We start from the raw sequence: 21,501 nt of genomic DNA on the forward strand, positions 1-21,501 counted from the left end.
AAAAGCAGTGATATTACCATGACAGTCAACAACTGAGATCTAATGAGGGCGTAGAGGAGAGCGGGGCACAACCTAACACTTTTTGACTTTCTCAGTTTGTGTAAACTTACTTAGGATTTAGAGTATTTATTTTTTCCCACATTAATTTCCCACACGTCTAATACAATTATGTGGTTTTATTTCATTAATACAGTGTATACTTTTTTCCTGATTTAACCCGAAAGAACGGAAGTGAAATGTGACAACATGCCCCATAGGTGGAGCACACTGTAACATATGACAGCGTAAAATGCTATCTGATCTAATCAAAAAATAAACAAGACAGATTAAAATATTTTCTCAACACAATACAATCATTAACATTTAATATATATAAAATAATGGCATTTTTAAAAATAATTTAAAATAATATAACTTTTTAGTTTGACAACAAACACACGGGAAAACACCGCTATACAGCATAGTTCAAAACATAATAATAATGAATCATTTCTGGACATTGACTCTCAGTCTTTATTCACCTTTTACTCATGGTTTCTCAATAGAATTCATGAAAGTATAGAATATCATAGTTATAATAAGGGCTCATTGTAACGCAGTGTGACAACATGCCCCAGCTGCACAACTCAGATTTAAACTCGGCTAGTGTCTTCTGATATTTAGCTAAGCATTAAAGAAGTATATCAACTGTTAAATAACACTAACAGATATAAGATTCAAATTATATCAGATTTGTCTAATTTGAAATAAACAATAAACAATTAACATAAGAAATTTACTTTTGCTATGGTTAAATAAATGTTCAGTAAATAAATAAATGTTAACAGAGCAAACTGTTTGTTGTTTTTTAGAATTATTTTGTTCAGCCAGTGTGCCTTTATGTTACATCAGTAATCCAGCAGATGGAGACAAGTTGATGGCCACTTGAGAGCGCGTGCACGCGACAGGAAGTAAGTGCGCAAGACTGTCCCATGTCTTAAAAATGCCAAGGTGTAGTGCCCTTCAGTGTGTCCCATCGAGTAGCCTACTCAAAGTTCTACACACACTTGCAGTCTTTGGCCTATGCTATGCCTATTTGAACACTTGTCCCAAATAGAGCAAATAGCGCTGGCATGAAGTTGGTTTGACGTTGGACGTTCGATATTCGCATATTTAGGGACCGTCTCAAAATTACATGCGACATTGGTATAAACGTTTCTAACTTCAATAACATTTAAAGACAATGACTTACAGTCATAAAACAAACTGTACATTGTTCACCCAGGTGTCAGGTATGATGCACACCTTTTAGATTTTTGATATTTATGACAATAAACTGTTAAATCATATGCAAATTTTGCTATGTATTTCACTACTGTATGGGGTCATACACAAAATATGACAATATTTAAAGCTCAATAGCATTTGAAGACAATGACGTACAGTCATAAAACCAACTGTACATTGTTCACCCAGGTCTCAGGTATGATGCACACCTTTTAGATTTTTGATATTTATGACAATAAACTGTTAAATCATATGCAAATTTTGCTATGTATTGAACTACTGTAAGGGGTCATACACAAAATATGACAATATTTAAAGCTCAATAGCATTTGAAGACAATGACTTACAGTCATAAAACCAACTGTACATTGTTCACCCAGGTCTCAGGTATGATGCACACCTTTTAGATTTTTGATATTTATGACAATAAACTGTTAAATCATATGCAAATTTTGCTATGTATTTCACTACTGTATGGGGTCATGTACAGTTGGTTTTATGACTGTAAGTCACTGTCTTCAAATGCTATTGAGCTTTAAATATTGTCATATTTTGTGTATGACCCCTTACAGTAGTGCAATACATAGCAAAATTTGCATATGATTTAACAGTTTATTGTCATAAATATCAAAAATCTAAAAGGTGTGCATCATACCTGAGACCTGGGTGAACAATGTACAGTTGGTTTTATGACTGTAAGTCTTTGTCTTCAAATGCTATTGAGCTTTAAATATTGTCATATTTTGTGTATGACCCCATACAGTAGTGAAATACATAGCAATATTTGCATATGATTTAACAGTTTATTGTCATAATATCAAAAATCTAAAAGGTGTGCATCATACCTGAGACCTGGGTGAACAATGTACAGTTGGTTTTATGACTGTAAGTCTTTGTCTTCAAATGCTATTGAGCTTTAAATATTGTCATATTTTGTGTATGACCCCATACAGTAGTGAAATACATAACAATATTTGCATATGATTTAACAGTTTATTGTCATAAATATCAAAAATCTAAAAGGTGTGCATCATACCTGACACCTGGGTGAACAATGTACAGTTGGTTTTATGACTGTAAGTCATTGTCTTTAAATGTTATTGAAGTTAGAAACGTTTATACCAATGTCGCATGTAATTTTGAGACGGTCCCTAAATATGCGAATATCGAACGTCCAACGTCAAACCAACTTCATGCCAGTGCAAATAGCCTGTCATGCAAGTAGTCAAGTGCAAAGACCGCAAGTGTGTGTGTTTGGAAAAGGCATCAGAAGAAAACATTTCCGTATTTGAACGTCAGGACGTCAATTTTTAGGCTGTAAAATAGATGGTTTCGAAATGACCGACTTCCCGGCTAGTAGGCTAGACAGCTGTGTGTGTTATTAATAGGCTACTAGCTGCAAGGAAACGTACCCTATAGCCTACCAGATAAAACAATTATTCAACGACGAAATTTAACAAACACGGAGTAGTTTGCATCCAACTCGCACTCTTTCTTTGAACGAAACTGAAGCGTGGCGGTATAGCCTCCTTCTTTGATTTGATGTTTCCTCTTAAACACTGACATTGACGAGCGCTGTTACATTCCGCTAAGAAAGCTCAGATATAAGCAAGTCTGTTATGGCATGATTGTACCATAACTTTGCACCACTTAAGTATGGTTATTATTAGGCAATTATTTCACGACTTTGATTATATACACCTCGGGAAAAACACTGAGATCCTTGTGTACGTCCATGACCGGATCGCTTTCTGAATTTCTGTAGTCTGTAGTCTGTACTGGGCATCACCGACCACCAGTGTAGTCCGATCAGTCCGATTCACGAATGAATGATTCTAATGTCAAACCGACTCATTAGAATCATTCGTTCGTGAATCGGTCTTAGTGAATCAAAAACATACACGTCAACCAGTGTAGTCTGTTTCCCGAACGAATGACTTCATGAGTCGGTTCTTTCTAATGAATTATCCACAGCTCACTGTGGGACTTAAATTAGGCTAGTGAAGTTGCAGGCTGGTTGTTCATAAGTAAAAGAAAAAGGCAATTAGTTAAAAAGAAATAGGCTACATTAGCAATAACTGATTAAATGATAAGAGATGAGAATAAAATAAATATAATGGGATTAAAAATCCAATAAAAAGTTAGTATAATTGGCAGTATGTATGCATATAGGGAAATGTTCAAGAAAAGGGCCACACATTTTTTAAAAAGTTTTTAAAGCATTTATAGCCTTGCATATAGTATTTTACACATTAATGACATATATCAATAGCCCAACATTATACCACATTGCATAGCTTTTTAAGGTAGGCTAATTGTTATAAGAGGTTAAAGCTATCTTCTGTGTTCAACACCTGGAGCTCCAGCTGTGTCATCTGCAAAAAAACCTGCCTTTTTTACAACAGAAACAACACATGATGAGATGTACATGGTCCTTAGGTCTTAATTACTGTAAGCCTGCTCAGAAAATAATAATAATCAAATAAAAATTCCAAATATATGACAAGATGACATATGTTTGAAGATATGAATGTGTATCGACAAAGAGACTAGACTAGGTCACAGAGGTGAGCTTTAAACTGATTTCTACAGAGGTTTTGACATTTACTCTTAACCCCAGGAACAATTGTAGACCTTTTCAGCTGTAAAGATGTTTTAGGCTGCTTATGATGTTATACCTTTTTACCTTTAGTCCAAATTAATCACATGTTAAAATTAAAGAACACAAATTATCTCATCAAAATCACTAAAGGCCATGTACACACTGTAAAGATTCAGCAGTGACACATTTAAATATGGGTATGAATCCCCTAAAAGTGTGTGTAAGGGGTTTGTTCTTGGAAGGCTACTTTGCAGGGTCCTCTCTTGAAGTGTTACCATGTCCACTTATTATAAGCATCTTTGGGCTTGTGGTTTGAGTTTGGCTCATAAAGTGATCAAGTTTATGGAGTTATTAAAGTGGGGAAGTGAAGGTTGCAATATTTTTGTCTTATTTATATAAATATAAAGCATTTGGATTTATTTATGATTATTTTGGGCTTGTGTCTTGTTTGTCTTGTTTTATATCAATATCTGGCAACATGAATGAGACAATGCTTGTACCTCTTTCCCTGAGATTCTCCTGCTCATTCAGAAGAGAGAGGATACTTCTCAAACTGAAGGCTGACTAAAGACTTCCTCAGCACTAAACGCTAGAATGAGACAGTCTAGTAAGTGCATTTGTATACTTTATGTAATACTATTAAAAACCTTTGTATTAACTGGCTTTCTATCAATACAGTGCAGGTGAGGTAACGATAACCTGTGATCTCCCATTGGATTACATTATGCACAGCTTATCATTATGTGATTAATTTACATCAACTCCAAAAAAAAAAAATTTTGTCTTGCATTGTATGGTGAAATAAGATCAGATCAGTGCGGATTCATTTTCTGCTCATTCTTGTTCATGAATTGGAATGTATGCAAAGGATTATGGGTGATTGGAGGACGCTAAGGATACACTTGATGCCTTCTTTAAAATAAGCCAAATGAAGGACGAATTGCATACTTCCCTACTATAGTAGGTGAAAAACTGTATGTGACAAAAGAATTATGTCTGATTCACAGTCCTCATAAAAGAGTAAAGTACACGGATGACCTAATACCGTGATTCTGAAGTGTGCATGAATGATTTCACCAAGTACGACATCTTTGTTGATCCAAGAATAACATTCCAAACAACCGAGAATTAGATTTGAAGGACAAGTTTACAGTTTATGTAAAGTTTAAGCTTACAAATAGGTTTAGGTGCACTGAAAAAAAAATTCCATTGGATTTACTCAATTGAATTATGGACACTGGTTCCACATAATTTGTTTGTGTTCCCAGTATCCTACACATTCAAATAGTTTCTGTACAATAGTTTTGTGTTAATCACTTGTATTTTAATTAAGTAATGTGTACATGCTCTGTTTAAGTTAACCTAACATAATTCAATCATTTTAGCAGAACATTATTCTTTTAATTTAGATTGATGCCTGGATCATGTTAATTCTACACAATCTAATCAAGTTATCTTTACATAATTTTTTTATTACATTTTTAATGGTTTATGTGGTTACTTAAATGTGTTTTTGTACAAAACAATAAAAAAGCATTAATTTAAACCATTTATTGAACATTCATTCATTTCAATACAAAATTATGCATGTTAAAACGTACAAAAAGTACTGAATCTGATGTATGCAGTAACATTCTCTATTTTCTAGACTTATCTAATTTACGAAGACCATCAGATTCACATCATAGATAAGAATATAACATCTCATATTTCTGTGAAAACTGAATTTTGCACAATTCAAAGAGAACTTTGTTCTCTCAGACTCTCTTCAACACATTTAATGTGCAGACCTTGTGTAATGTTAACATCAAAACGGTCAGTCCAGAACTGAACAAAATTTGACGTCTTGAAATGACTATGAAATGACATCTTTTTAGAATCTCTTTGGTGATTAAATATCAACATGACTTAAACTAGTGTGTAAAAAAAGAAGAAAAAAAAACCTTCCTTTTCTACGCAATATGCATGCATGCCAATTTTAGATCGAAGACGTGAACTCTTCATAAGAAATGTTTTAACAAGATCATGAGTTATATCTCATACCTGCATTCATGAAACTGTGTCTTTATAAACAAATAGAACATTGAAGCACAAATAATTTGATTTCATGAAATAAAAAAAAAAACTGTCCTGACTCCACTTAAAAATTATGCAAGTAAAAAGTACAAGTACTGAATCTGATGGATGCAGTCTCTATTTTCTAGCTAGACATATAATCTCATTTACAAAGACCATCAGATTCATATCATAGATATATAAGAATATAACATCTCAAATTTCTGTGAAAACTAAATTTTGCACAATTCAAAGAGAACTTTGTTCTCTCAGACTCTCTTCAACACATTTAATGTGCAGACCTTGTGTAATGTAAACATCAAAACGGTCAGTCCAGAACTGAACAAAATTTTGACATCTTGAAATGACTATGAAATGACATCTTTTTAGAATCTCTTTGGTGATTAAATATCAAAATGACTTAAACTAGTGTGTAAAAAAAGAAGAAAAAAACCCTTCCTTTTCTACACAATATGCATGCATGCCCATTTTAGATCGAAGTGAACTCTTCATAAGAAATGTTTTAACAAGATCATGAACATGAGTTATATCTCATACCTGCATTCATGAAACTGTCTTTATAAACAAATAGAACATTGAAGCACAAATAATTTGATTTCCAGAAAAAAAAAAAAAAACTGTCCTCTGACTCCTCTGCACAACTTGAATGTGTAGAACTTGTGCTGAATGTGTAGAAACCTCAAAACTGTAAGTGCCTAAGAAAGGCAGTACTCAGAACTGTTAGTTCATGCATCCTGTGAAAAAGCAGTACATCTCACAGGTGAAGTTTGGATTTGAAGTTTTGGGCCTTGATAGAGAGCTCACCCCCATCCAACTCCATGATGATTTTTTGCAAAATCTCAAAAGTGTAGCGCAACGTTGTGGGGTACTTCAGGTTAAGAGAATAAATTAGACCAAACAACATTGTAGTTGCAAAAGCCACATTCTCAAGGTCCTGAAGCACAATGACACCCTCAAGGACAATTCCCACATCTCGGGGTTCATTCTCAGCAATGTGCTTTATCACGAAGATCCCCATGGTGGTCTTCTCAATGGCACTGTGAAACAGATCCTCATCCATGTCCTGAAGAAAGTATTAAAAGATTAGATGGGTATATAATTAAAACACTAACACGAACCATAAGGGATAAAGCCATAAGGCTTTTAGAGTTTTTACTGGGCAAGTGCATTTTTAATAATTTGCAGTACATAAACACTAATCTAATAGCCTCTGTGCACAAGGGTAGTGATGAACTTTCGCTGTCGCCAGAAGTCGGCATATCTGTTTCCGGTTTACTTGCGCGTCACCCAAAATGTCTATTTTGTGCAGCGAAATTGAAGCTCAAATGGCTGTTAGCGACTTGAAGCAGAGCAAAGTGGCACACAGTAGTGCTCCTTACGTACCCATGTTATCAGGTTAGATCACACTGCACGCGGTTGCAGTCCGTTGATCCACTCAAGGTGCATACAGGCAAATACAGTATACAGCAGTGCAGTGATCGTTTCCGCACCGAGTCTATTTTTGCTGTGCTGGAAATGCTGAATTAAAGTGACAGTGCAAGTTTCGTGGTCAAAATGAACAAAGATTGACCTGAAAATGTGGTAATTTCACCATAAATGCGTTTAATTAAATAAAATGTAGTTATCTTACCAAAAATGCATTTAATTATATACTACTATTTTTCAGTCATCTTTTTACTTTTAGAAGACCTGGGTAAAGCAAGTAAAACTACAATTTGCTTTAACAAGGCGACATAATGAACAACACTCGTCTTATTCGTGGAGGTGGAAAAACATTCTTTGTGACATGCAAGATTTATTTTATTAAAATTTAAATGCAAAAGAAAAGGCTGTTTTTGTCAATTTTAAGTTAAATATTTGACCACTTGCTTGAGAAACTTAATGTAAGTAATGCATGGAATAATAGCCCTACGTTGTTTAAATTGTGTTTAAACCATAGACTGTAAAAAAATATGGACGTAGTGTCCGTGACGTCACCCGTAGGTTTCTGAAGAGCATTTTTGAAGCCTAAAGTGGGTAAAGCCAATTAAAAGTTCCTGTTTTTGCCCTTCGAAATATTATAATAGTTAAAATACAAGGCTACAAGTGAGACTGTGTATTACTTCGAGAGTGTTTGTGTATGACAGTGATTATGACAGTGATATATGTGCATACATGTCAGTCACTCTTTCATGGTCCGTCAGCACGGCATCGCTCAAGTCGTTCAAGTTCGTAGAGAACTTATTCAGTCCATTTTAAATTCTGATTTTGGCCGCCTCTCAAATGGGTTAAACCGTTAAACCATAGATATATTGCCTATGAAGTTCAAGTAAATTGTTGCAAGCACAGATAGTATGTACGCTACATATTACGAAATAACGAGATATGTTGAAATAATTAGGCTAATTATTAATTATCATTATTAAAAATAATACATCTATAAGAATATATCTATGCTGAATGTTGCTTGTTCAATTGAATAAAATGAATACTTTAATTGTGATAATTAAAATAATTGATTATTAAATAGTAAGTGTCCTATGTTTGCTCATTTATTAATACTATTTGTATATCTAGCACCCCCTCAGCACCTGCGTTAAAAAAATTATCTGGCGCCGCCCCTGGTTATAACGGCCCACGTATTAAAAAATGGTCAGGTTTAAATCGGGCTTGGGTTCATAATTACAGTTAATGTGTTGGGCCGGGCGTGTGGTGGTAGTCAGATACCCATGCCATTAAAATTACTTATTTTCGTCTGTGTATAGGACCTGCAGCTATAGCTGCCTATATACCTTCGCAGGTTCTACCATGCCGGTGACGTCATCGGAATTGCCAGCGTTCTTATACTAACAAACGCAATTTTTGTGTTGCTTAAAAAAAAAAAAGAGCTATATTGATATTTTTAATTCAATTTTTTTTATAATTTACTTTTAATTGTCATAAACAAACGTTATCAACGTTGATTATTTCAGTTCAGTTCATCTTTAACTCACTTCCGTGTTGGTTTCAAGAAAGAGACGGGGAGTTTGCCGCTTGGTTTAAACGTGTATGCGGCAGTGTTTCCCCTACAATGTATTAAGCAGCGGCGCAGCGCCGCCGCTGGATTTTCAGCGCCGCTGCAAAATCTTCACATGATCAGTAATATCACAACATTGGTAATGCGATGGCTCTGAATCCACTTGTTGACAAGAAAGTAGTCCGACGAGGATCGATAGCTATTGTGTTTTTTCCAGTCGGGCTACCAAAATGCATAGACGGCCTGCCCGAAGGGCTATAGAGCTGGTAAGTCCCGCCCCTTCCGCTAACCCCGCTGGACCTCTAGGTTGAAAAATTGTCAATGCAAGTGAATGGGAGAAAATAATTATTTTCTGATCCCGTTTGAATTGTGCCATGAATTGAACATATGTTGTCTGTGAATTTTTTATATAACTTTCCGTGTAAAGAATGCTATAATTTAGCGGGTAGAAGTTTGATACGGTTAGACTTTGTGTGAGAGCACTTTGTGGACTACAACTCTCGCTGCTTTCAACGCGTTTGAAACGTCAACACCACTAGCACACGGACACTAGCTCACGGATCCTGCTAAACATGGCTGTGTCTTTGATGCACTTCATCGCCTTCTTTCAGGGAGAGAACAAAATCGTTGAGGTTGGTGAAAACCACGGGTAAGTCAACTTTATGGGGTGACGTCACATATGCGACATGTAGTCTTTCTCGTTATGTCTTTTCCACAACTGCTAGCCGAAGAATCATACCACATACTGTCAAACTCGTAACATGAAATGTTATATAAAAAATTCACAGACAACATATGTTCAATTCATGGCACAATTCAAACGGGATCAGAAAATAATTATTTTCTCCCATTCACTTGCATTGACGGTTTTTCAACTTTGAGGTCCAGCGGTGTTTTACGGAAGGGGCGGGACTTACCAGCTCTATATGAAATAATGTTCGCGCTTCAGTCTTGTAATCAGATTCAGCGCGGTCTTCAATCCGCAGCGGCGCTGAGCACGCAGAGAGCACTTCAGAAACAGAGGGTGTGTGTTTGTTTGTGTGTGTGTGTTCATCTGAGTCTCATTGGTCTGTCATTGCTCATCAATGTCAGAATATTTTGATATGACCAATCAAATCAAAGTAGGCGGGCTTTATGTTCAAAGAAGCTGCTGTGCTGAGCGTGAATTTGAGCAGAGCGATCAACTGACGATTCAGGTTACGGTCAATTGCGAGATAAGATGTAAGTAACGTTAGCTAACTAAACATTTCATATATGACAGCTTTTTTAGGTCATAAATGTGAAACGAATGACAAAAATAATAAGGCAAACGAATATACTTTTGTCGAATTTCGCCATTTTGAACTGTAGGAAACAATCGACTACTCGAGCGTCCATTAACCATAAATTAATTAAAAATGGTGAACGTCACCAACAGACACCACACGTCAAATTTGTGGAAGTATTTCATCAAGGATGACAAAAATATTGTAATTGGCCCACTCTTCAAGAGGCCGTTCACATATTGCGTCTAAAAACGTGGCCGTGCCGCTGTCTCCTACAAGCGCTTGCGCTCCGCTCCCATGGCGTCTGTCATTGCTATGCAACCATGAACTGCGCTCTCCATGATGACGACGAATAAGTATCAGCAAAAGATTAATTGATTTCTAGCCCTTGCATTAGCTTTACTACTAAATATATTTCTTGAGATGAGAAGGAAAAACCCGCCTGGAAAAAAAAGCGCACCACGTTGCTTCCATTATGAGCGCACTCACCGCGCGCCTACATTTGAAATAACGACCTTGAGCGCGAAAAAGACGCGATTTGTGAACGGCCCCTAGAAGCAGACGTCTGAAATGAAAGACAAGAACGGCTATTTATTTGGCTTTAGACTGTTACATGAAAATTTAAAAATGAAATGTCATAATTATAATGTTTTGAGAGTTTACTTATGTAATTGTTGCATTAGGCTATGAATTAATAAATGTTTATTGATAAGATCTAGCTATTTCATGTCTTTTTATTTACAGTAGCATGAACCACGAGTAGTCGAGTAACTCGAGTATTGTTTTGATAAGAAATCGCCTAGCAGAAATCAGTAGTCGTGCAACCCCTAATGTGTACAAAGAGAATCGCAATGCTGACAAAACTTTTTTTTTATAAATAAAAGTTGCAGCATAACTTCTGGATTTTAAATAAAATAAATAGTAAGTATGTGTTTGTGTAGGCTACTACAGCCGCGTATCAGTTATTCACTGCAAACGCAGCATGTGTGAAAGCACTTGCGTGCTGCTCCTGCACCGCACACACACTGCAAACGGAGTATGTGTGAAACGGGCATTAGATCCACCTACAGTTCTTAGAAACTTTTTCTTGTACAACAGCAGCACTCATCTTGTTTGTTTATAGTTGATGCGGATGAAGACAGTTGTAAACCAGAAACTGATATGCCGACTTTTGACAATTGCGGAAGTTCGTCACTACTCTTGTGCACATAGCCTATACAGATGGTTTCAAAACAGTTTTACAGTGATAACAGGAAATGAATGCAACATAGATTGTTTTGGCTGTACGGCATACACATATTACATGTTTAATCTATAGGCATGCACGTTTGAATGCGTATACGGGTGGGCGTGTAGTCTTTCTTTACAAAGTGACATTGCCAATTACTTGTCTAGTAGGGCTAATCGTTTTTTAATATGTGGTCGATTCAAAATCGATTCTCAAACGCCACAAATCGATTTTTTTCCATATTTATCAATTACCCAAAAGCCAGAATTAGTTTTCCTCCACTGTTCATAGCATACCTGCCAACCTAGAAATTATTTTTTGCGTACGGGGTGGGGGGGTTGAGGACGACTGCGACGTTAAAACTAGAACAAACAAGTTCAGTCTATGCAGCTATAACCACTTACCACATACTCCTGCATAAGATCTTTAGGGTCCTCATTAAGATAGATGCAGAGTCCTCTGATGGCAAGTTCTCGTGATGCATCAATGTCATCCTTAAAAAGAAGTCAGAGCAGAAATGGAAAAAGGTCAGCTATAGACACTACTCAACACTAACAAATAAAGCTAAATGGGTCTCATTCACTAAGAATTTTATAGAAAATTTTAATGAAATATTTCTGCCTCATCTCTAACATTTGATATCAGCCTGATCTGTTTGACATAGGGTGTTGCATTGATCTGTAAACTACAATGAGTGTCAGGATTCAAGAATCAATTGTTTCATCTCAAATAGTGTCAGTGCACAACAACCGTCACTGCAACGTGTAGACTTGACATGTTTCATGTCTACTACATGACAAGAATTCATAGTCAAAATCATAATCAGACACAGTGACTATAGTAGACAAAAACATTGCGAACCCAGCACACGAAAAAAACACCTTTAACTATCTGTTGTTCTTACTTGGATTACAGCTGACATCATTTCTTTCAGCATTCTGCCTTGCTGTCCTGGACGCCTTTCAAAAACCTTCAGGAAATTTGCATAGTGAAGGTCAAGCTGAGATAGAAATTTTGACTGTAGAGGAATGGTCGTGATTCTTTTAAACTCTGTATTCACCTGAAAGTAGAAAATTAACATGAAAGCACTTTCAACAATAAGCTATGCCTCATTACAATAAATATTCACCAAGTAGTAAACACTAGGGCTGGGCAAAAAAATAGATTTTTCGATTAATCATTTTTTTTAAATGTGGTCGATTCAAAATCGATTCTCAAACGCCACAAATAAAATTTTTTCCACATTTATTTATCTATTACCCAAAAGCCAGTATTAGTTTTCCTCCACTGTTCATAGGCTTGCAAACTCCATTTTATAGCTAATGCTGTGAGATTTTGTTTGTTTTATCTTAATCATACAATAACCTCAACTAGTGCTGCACATTTAAAGTCCCCGTGAACCGGAAGTTGCAAACGACTTTTCTCCAGTGTTATGACGTATTTCCCAGTGAAAAGGAATATTGAACAGAGGGCAGGGTTTTACTCTAAGCGCTCCTCCTCTCCATGTCTGCTCATAGCAGACTAAAGCCTCTGTTAACGGTTTGAGGGGAGTGGTTAAGCGTTGCCCAAACCAATTCCTCAAACCTACGTCATCAGAGAAGGTCCTCCAATGCAGAGGGGAGGGGCATTTTCAGATTTTGATTAAAGATTACCATGGTAAAAAATTTTTTTTTAAAATATTTTCTTGCACGGATTAATTGTTCACCACAAGACTAGTAATATGCGCTAACAAAGTAAATAGGGTCAATTTTGATTTCATGGGTACTTTAATCATATCGCAATCGCGATGTCAAGCCTATGCAATTATATGACGTGAATGTCCTGTGTGAATCAAAATCGAATCGAACTGATAGCTTGCGAATCGAAATCAAATCGAATTGTAAAATCTGAATCGATACCCAGCCCTAGTAAACCCCCGTCACAAACCTCAGTCACATCAAAGAGAGCTGGCCATCTTGTTAGGAAGTCGCTGATCATAGGAGCACAACGAAGAACTTCACGTCTTCTTAGTGCAAATGTTCGCTGCATTTTAGTCTTAATAGTCTCTCTGTTGTTTCTTGTTTTAACATCAGAAAGGAGCTCTACTCTGGCAGTCTCTAGCGTTTGGTCATTCTCTCCAATGGGGTAGGACGGGCAGTAGTCCACTTCACCTCTCCTGGGTTTCTTGACATTGTAGGCAGGACTTTGTTTTCCATCTGGCTTGTTTTTTAACTCATTTACAGTAACTTCAGGACAACCAATTTTTCTGAGATGTGTGCGATAGTTTGAAAGTTTGTATTTTAGACTCACTTTCCAGCCTCCATAGCCAGTGTCTGAGCCCCTCTCTGCTAAACATGGATGCCTCTTCGTGAGTGCATCTGCGACTTGTTCAAACTCCCTGTCTGTGACATAGAGTTTGTATTGAACAATTTTTTGGATCAACCCCTCGAGTATGTCAGACTTGAGTTTAATATCAGGGATAAGTAGTGTTCCTTTTTCTCTAAAGACACCATTGGCCTGTTCAAGTTTATATTCTGCATCATAGGAGAAATGTGGAATGCTAAATGTATCAGGCCAAGATGATCGTGTGGTGGACTCTGGAGAGGAGAGGATGATAGTAGTGGAAGAACAGGATGAGGGAAGTTCAGAATGTCCTGGAGCAGAAGTATCGGAAGAACAGGATGAGGGAAGTTCAGCATGTCCTGGAGCAGAATTTGAAGTGTTCATTGTGCCAGACAGAGGTGTGAGGGAGTCAGTCAAGTGTATTATCTTGATTGTGTCTTTGTTTTTTATTTCATTAACTGAAGTTAAGTTCATAAACTGGTCCTCAAAAAGTGTGTCCATGAACTGCAGGCGAAAGGCACTTTGAAGTTTACACTGACTCCTTACCACATCCTCCAGTTCAGTCAATGTCTCAGGCAAGCCAGTTGGAAAAACAACTCTCTGGCAGCTGTCCTTGCCTAAAATTACTCTTAGTACAGATGTCGTCATTGTCCAATGTCTTTGTCTGTATAAAGAGAAAAACAAACAAATGGTGAACACATAAAATAATTGTGGGCAAACCAAAAAAAATCATGTTGATGGTGAAACAAGTTTGGCCACAATATTCTTTTCAACATTTTTTATATATAGGAACTAAAGGAAACAGAATCATAAAACAAGGGTCCACATGACAGAACATAAACCTGACAATAAGCTTGTTGGGCTTTTGTTTGTCTAACAGTTCCGATCCTTGAATCTGACTATTTCACCAGTATCAGCACTGCTTGTTCTATACAAGCAATTAGTTTTAGTTAGTACAGGTTACATCTGCGTTTGGCACGTGAGCAGCACGTATTTTTTTCAGCGTGCATGTTAATCAATGAGTGCATTCAGAGCGCGAGCAGGAGTCGCGTTTGCTGCTGTAGTGATGTAGTTGCAGTCGGTGTGAACCGGCCGTTAGGCTATTTTTTTTTTTGCACTCATACGGAAAAAAACGAGCCTATCGCGCCGACCCCAGGGGGTTAACTGAAACTAATTTGTTTAAAAAGTAGGCTATTGCCGGTAACAAGGCAGGTTTGCATAAACTCAAAATGTATCCTGATTCCTACCGCATTTATCTTATTTTTTAGTCTAACGAGCATCTGGTTTGGCAATGCAGAAATGGACTGTCGTGCTTAGTTTTTTCTTCTTCCAATTAATATGAATTAGAAACTATCTAAAAAAAAAAAAACGACAAGAACATGTTCAATTAACAGTTTGATGACAAATTGATGAAATTGCCTCACTTTCTGTCACTGTGAGAATGTGCTTTTTTCCCCGAACGATATTCTTTTGCTCCTTGATTTTCGAATGGCATTTTTGGCAGAAATTCATATCCCTATTTATCATCCATTGTCTCACAATATATAAATATATATATAGATTTATTTAGTTTTTAAATATATTTTTAGGTTTCGATTTCTTACCTTTACCACAGACAAATCTCTTCAGTGTTACCATCTGCACACGTCCAACCAAATAGTCAGCCAAGGGGTATTCATCAGTTAATTCACTGACTTCTACAAGACTAAGTGCTTGCGTAGGGGACTGACTTAGCTCGTAAGCTCTGTAATGTTCTCGATACCACCCACACAGCTCTTTTAAAATGAAGAACAACTTCTGATGCAAAACACAAATTTGTTCAATTTGACCAAATTCAGGTAATCCGCCTTCAGATCCATGAACTACAATCATTCCTGTCCTGTAGTTGATACCCTTGCTCCAAACGTTTTTTGTGATATGGATTTCAGAAAGATGAGGATATCTGTGCCTTACAACCTGAGCTATTTCGTCCTTCAAAATATGCACTGGGACTGCAGATGCGCTTGACACATCTAGCTCTGACTTATCAAGACTTGGCAATGTCAGCTGGTACCCAATCATTAGCTGATGTTTTGTAGCCAGGGAGAGTGGGACATTTTTAAAACAACTGGTATGTCTAATGACTCGTTTAAAGAAGCTGTGCTTTGCTTCAAACCTGATTGTCCAATATCCCACAAGAGGACCAAACAGCCTGATTATTTGCGGGTAATGCTCCAAGTAGTGGTGTTTGGGCAGCAATCTCTCTTCAGAAAATAACTCTTTATATCTTTGTCTGTGCTCCGATATTTTACATTCTAGGTATGCAATGGACTCGTCATTGTGAACTGGGGCAACAACGAGTTCTACAATATCTTTCAATTCCAAGAGAATCTGCCATGCAGGCTCATGTTCAGGAATCTGAGGACCAATTATAAATGGAAGCAAACGTAACAAGCTCCAGTTCTCATGAGCATTACCTCCTATTGTTTTTCTGCTTGAGAGATGTTGAGGCAAAACATGTGGCTTATTAGTCTTATCAGTCCACTTGTATGGGAAATCTAAAATTAATTTGTTGATTTCATTTAAAGTAATGTACTTCTTTGATATTATCAATGTGAGACACTTTGCAAGCTCAACAGGTACAATACCCTCAAAAATATCATGGGCAATGTCTGGAGGGTATCCAGTTAGAACATCAAAATGTGAAAGAGCTTTAGTTAGAGGGCAAGCTTTTTTCACTCCAAAACAACTAGTACTATTATCTTCAGCTGACCTCACGTGAGCAATGTGGAGATCTTTTGTTCTGAGGCTGAAAGCACCTGTTCTTACCTCTTTTGACTGAATGTCTAGTTTGCTTGCAGTACAAAATCGACAAATATAATGCCCTGAAAAACTTTCATTAAAGCCTGCTAAAGCATGAGCTCCTAAATTGTCTGCAGCAACAAGGATAACTGTACCCTTCAGTGATTTACCTAGCTGTGGTATAAAAATTCCATTTTCTTCCAAGGATTTGAGGTCTTTTAGGAGTGGTTCTAACACTGTGTTATAGCCATATGTTTTGACATCATCAGTTTTACATAGTAGGGCCAAGTATATGGAGGACAATGATGAATTGGACCCAGGAGGTAGGTTACTCAGCACCCAATAGACTGCACAAAGCTTGTGTTTTTTGCGGGATGTCCCCAGGGGGTTGCAGAGCTCAAAATCATCAATATATAAACCCACAAACAGTCTTAAGTCCTGTCCTGACAAGAAGCTATTTTGCTTAAAATGAAGACCATCTCTAAAAGACCGATATAGACCTTCCGCCTCAGTTTCTTGTGTTTTCAGATCCTGTGATATGTTGTCTAAAATATCTTTCCTATTTAACAGAACTTGTAGGGAATCAAGAATAGGAATGTACTGAAAAGTCTTTTTGTTTTTAGCATCTAGGATATACTCAACTGGATCAACTACATTAAAGTTAGCCTTATAATACTGCCTACGCTGATAAGCAGAACTAAGGGAGCCACCTTTTTGTATAGCTTTGTGAATAGGGTTAACTGTGCACAGTGTAGTAGCTATTTCACTCAGGACAGATTTCTCAACTTGAAGATTATGCTTCTGAAAAGCATCACAAAGAACATCCGTATTAAGAGGAATTGATAAAGTGCTATTTAGATTGTAAAGCTCTTGTAAAAATTCATCAATTTGTGAACTTGGTACATGGGACAAATGTTCAAGCTTTAACAACGCTGCTGCAAAATTGTGTTTGATTATATTTGGTAGGTCCTTTGTGGAACAGACATCAGAAGCAGAATCTATATCATGACATGCCTCTACCTCATCATCCTCTTCAACATCTGATTCCTGTGAAACTACTGTGGTAGTAGTTACTATCCCAGGTTTAAAATCTTTAAGTGAAAAAGAATTATGTTTTCTGTTTTTATGAGATTTAAACGTACCACAGATGTTTGTTTTAAAGTTACAATGTAAAAACATGCACGTTATCAATTCATTTTTTTTCAAATGTGCATTAATATGAGCCCAATAATCTTTCTCGGAGTACAGGTCTCCACAATTACATATATGGCAATTAAATATGCTATTTTTAGACTGTCTCTGCCTAGTTTGAGTCACATGGAATCTATTCAAATGAATCTTAAGAGCATTCCACGTTCTAAACGAGCATGGGCAGTTTAAATATACACATGGAAAACAACTATTACGTCCAAAATGTCTATGTTTCAGCCTATAATGCTGCAATAGTTTCAACCTACTTGTTACAACTACTGAACAGGCCTTGCAAGTCCACATGTACAGCAAATGTTACTGAAAAGAGAGAAATACAAACAATTAGTCATGAATAAAAACAATAATAAAATTATATAATCATAAGATATGACAAAAACATATTAAACTAGGTGAGTGTATTATTGACCGTTTGCAAAGACCCGCCCCCCTTAGTTACTGTCCGACAAGCTAACTTACGCCGTTCTCACGCCACACCATGTTCTCACGCAGTGAAAAATACATCGCGGCACGCTGACAGACAGGACAGACCAGGTTACTTTTCAGTTACGTTTGATATTAAACATATTAAACAAAGTCTCACCTTTCAAATTTGGTCACTTTTTAAAGAAATTTAAACAATAAATACCGTTTTGTGGCTCTTTAATGTGTCGTGACAGATCGCTGTATAGAGCATCAGTTAAGCTGCTCGTGAACCGATCATCTCTTCTTTCTAGTTAATTTATAGCCTCAAATAAACATGAACAAACATAATGAATGTTGTTTTAACCACGGAAAGGCGTCAGTACACTCCGTTTTACAAGTTCAAATCCTCCTATGTTAATCTACTAGCTGCTAACTCTCCTGACTGCTTTGTCAGACAAAATGGCGGATGGCGAAGTATGATTGGTCAGATCACCTGTCAATCAAGCTCCCTGCGAAAGGTCAATTCAGCAATTCTTGAATAAATCTGACAGTAATTTTATAAAATCTTCACATGTTAATAATAAAATACAAATTACTACATGTATACTTATGAAATACATTAAAGAAAAACAATTTAAGTTATATTGCTGTTTGCAATGTGCCCATGGAGTCACAGTGCGCATTGAAAAGTATGAAAAATACACATCCTAGTGTATATCTATCCAACAGTTTACAGATTATTTGTTTCTTTACAGTTTTAAATTCCAGTTATTCTGCTTATGATGCCAATTAAAGTATTAGTGCTAGTGTGATGGACTGAAAATCTGAACGAGGCCTAACAGACACCGGTAGCAGTGACGACATCGTTTAGAAACCGTGCTACACTTCAGCAAGACGAAGTAATTTTATGCAGATCCACAGCCCTTTATATACAGATCAAGCATTATAATGGGATTATATCATATCAGAGAGAGTTTTACCGTGCTGACTGTCGTAACGTTAACCGTATGAGGCACGCTGGAATGCTGCAGCTGAACGGAGAATGATTGGCAGCCACAGCAGACGGAAGACAAGTTTCCTTGAACTTTAATTTTAGGATGTAAATATTCTTCTGTCCCTCACATTAATCTATAGAATGGCTTTCGATAACTTTGAATATAGTGGGACGAACTTTTATGGAGTCGGTCAGGCGGAAAACCTCGTAGTTTTCTATGCAGGACAAACCCTGACCAAGCGGCTAACGTTACAACACTCGACGAAATAAACAGTCGACATGATTTAAAAAGTGTGGGATTATCTTAAAAAACTATTTATTGTATTTAAAGTTAGATGGACAGATATTTTCAGAATATAATATTAAATTTGTAAGGATAATCTTACCTCATAAAGTCAATCCCCTCAGATGTCCTTCTCCAGACCAACGGTCCTGTCGTATATTGCGCGTGCGCGGCCGCTCTAGTCCAAATACTCCCGCGCACACGAATATTTAAAAATAAAAAAAAACTCAAAAAAGACAGACCAAAAAAAATATATATGCGGGGAATTTTTTTTCCTTCCTTTCTTCAATAAAAGCCAAATTGACTTTGTGGGCAGCATTTCAACATAAGTCTAAAAATATGCTTTTTTCCCCAGCACTGAAATGACACATAACGTTACCCAGAAACCCGCATTTGCTAAATTTTCAGATTGAGAACGCATGGAAGCCAAATCGCCTTGTTTGCATCATATAAAAATTATAAAATAAAATAGAATAAGCTGAAACAAACATGTACCTCTCTTTTTTTTAATGCAGTTTCAGAAATACACTGATGCAATATTTACATGTTGCAACAACTGAATTAGGTTAATTATACATGATGAAATTAAGTGCCAAAATACAACACAATTGTGTTGTATTAGCTCGTTTTAATTAAGTAAATTCGACAGCAGTAAAATCATTTTGAGTGAACACCATCTGTTTGATGGTAAATTGAGTCTTAATTGATTTGAACATATTATTGCAACATGATCATATCACTTTTTGATGACTGTGTTGAATTCTCTTGGAGTTTATGCAATGTAATTATGTTTGCATCGCAAACATAAATGTATTAAGTAGATTGTAAGTGTATTATTTTAGTATTCTCAATAAAGCTGCTTTCCTTTTTTTTCAGTGTGCTTCTACATCAGTGTTCCTATCCTTTCCCTCTGATTTTAGGGATAACCCTTACAGAAAAACCACATGAGTTTCACATGTTATCACATGTCACCACACGTGAACAATCTTTCACCACATGTGAACAATGTTTCACCACATGTGAACATAATGGAGCACGTGGCACATGTGGAAAACATGTTACTATAGGTTATGATGTGGAGCTCATGTGAAATATATTTGCACATGTTGTAATAGGTTTTAACATGTGAATCTTGTGAATCATGTTACCACGTCACAAATATTGTACATTTTCAGCTTCATTGTAATGGGAAGTTCAGATCATTTTACTGACTCGGATCTTTTGAATCTCATTCATTAAAATGTTATATGTTAATGGCCAAATCCCCAAACACATCAACTTACGCGATGTTGATGTTTCATTCATCCCCATAAGCTGAGCTATGCAGTCTGTAGTGCCGGATACTAAAGTAATTTAACTCATGGGTTGGGTTAGCTTTAGGTTTAGGGATATGGCTATATAGGATTCGATTATCAGACTGGAATTTTGTTCCAGGATCAACAAAATATGTCGACACAGGAACGTGTCTAACTCAGCAAAGTCAGGACATGCGCACATGATGGGCACTTTACTATCCCATGAGGCCACGGGAGAGGATTTGTGAATGGCAGTGAAGCAACGCAACTGATGCCATAGGTCACATGACAGTGACAACATGGTGGAGTACGTCCGAATGTCATTCATATACACATTCATACTATAGGCTATATATAACACTTTTTTAGCGGTCACAAAATCATTACTTATTCAACATGAGTATCTACTCAAGAGAATATGCAATTTCAGATGCAGCCCATGGCTTTCTTTAAAGGATCCTTCAAATTGAGATGTTCCTCGACGGAGCTTTATGACATGACGGCTGAGAAAGCACCCGCTTGAGAAAGAGAAGCATCCAGACACATCTCTGATGTGCTTTTAAACATATACGTCATTAACAACTAGTTGTTCAGTTCGGTTCTGTACATACGGCATAACATTTTTGTAAATGTGGCGTTGACTGGAGTTAATTCAGGTGTAGAATGTGATTGTAGCTCCTGTAAATGACTGAACTGTGTGTAAGCACTAAATGGTGAATTGACAACGGAGTTTAGCTGCAGTGTGTACATGGCCTTAAATCTAAACGCCATACAAAACAA

General features: G+C 36.7%; 2 protein-coding genes across 7 annotated transcripts in view; one reads left to right on the forward strand and one right to left on the reverse strand.

Annotated features, from left to right (window-relative positions):
• Nucleotides 1-21,501, forward strand: part of LOC308702510 (uncharacterized protein) — a 207,501-nt gene that overhangs the window by 19,234 nt on the left and 166,766 nt on the right. The window lies entirely within an intron of this gene.
• Nucleotides 5,345-19,621, reverse strand: LOC308702511 (uncharacterized protein). 2 transcript variants are annotated; one of them, XM_081385426.1, is made up of 6 exons: nt 19,530-19,621; nt 17,993-18,044; nt 13,359-14,418; nt 12,337-12,492; nt 11,837-11,926; nt 5,345-7,007 (listed from the first exon to the last, which is right to left on the reverse strand). In XM_081385426.1, exons 3-6 carry the CDS (start codon nt 14,400-14,402, stop codon nt 6,699-6,701), a joined length of 1,599 nt encoding a protein of 532 aa, XP_081241552.1. In that variant the 5' UTR covers nt 14,403-14,418; nt 17,993-18,044; nt 19,530-19,621; the 3' UTR covers nt 5,345-6,698. The 2 variants fall into 2 exon arrangements, with proteins under 2 accessions (XP_081241552.1, XP_081241553.1); XM_081385427.1 differs by having other exon boundaries at nt 5,351-7,007; nt 12,337-12,402; nt 19,530-19,611.

The sequence above is a fragment of the Scardinius erythrophthalmus genome (genome assembly GCF_964197995.2).
Source record: "Scardinius erythrophthalmus genome assembly, chromosome: 14".
NCBI classification, from domain to species: domain Eukaryota; kingdom Metazoa; phylum Chordata; class Actinopteri; order Cypriniformes; family Leuciscidae; genus Scardinius; species Scardinius erythrophthalmus.

What these genes read in the sequence shown, in the direction of transcription:
- LOC308702511 (XM_081385426.1), bottom strand. Translation starts at nt 14,402, where the DNA reads ATGACGACATCTGTACTAAGAGTAATTTTAGGCAAGGACAGCTGCCAG. An exon ending in CTCTCTTTGATGTGACTGAG is followed by an intron (nt 12,493 to 13,358) that starts GTTTGTGACGGG and finishes TTCTACTTTCAG; the next exon opens with GTGAATACAGAGTTTAAAAG. An exon ending in TGATGTCAGCTGTAATCCAA is followed by an intron (nt 11,927 to 12,336) that starts GTAAGAACAACA and finishes CTTCTTTTTAAG; the next exon opens with GATGACATTGATGCATCACG.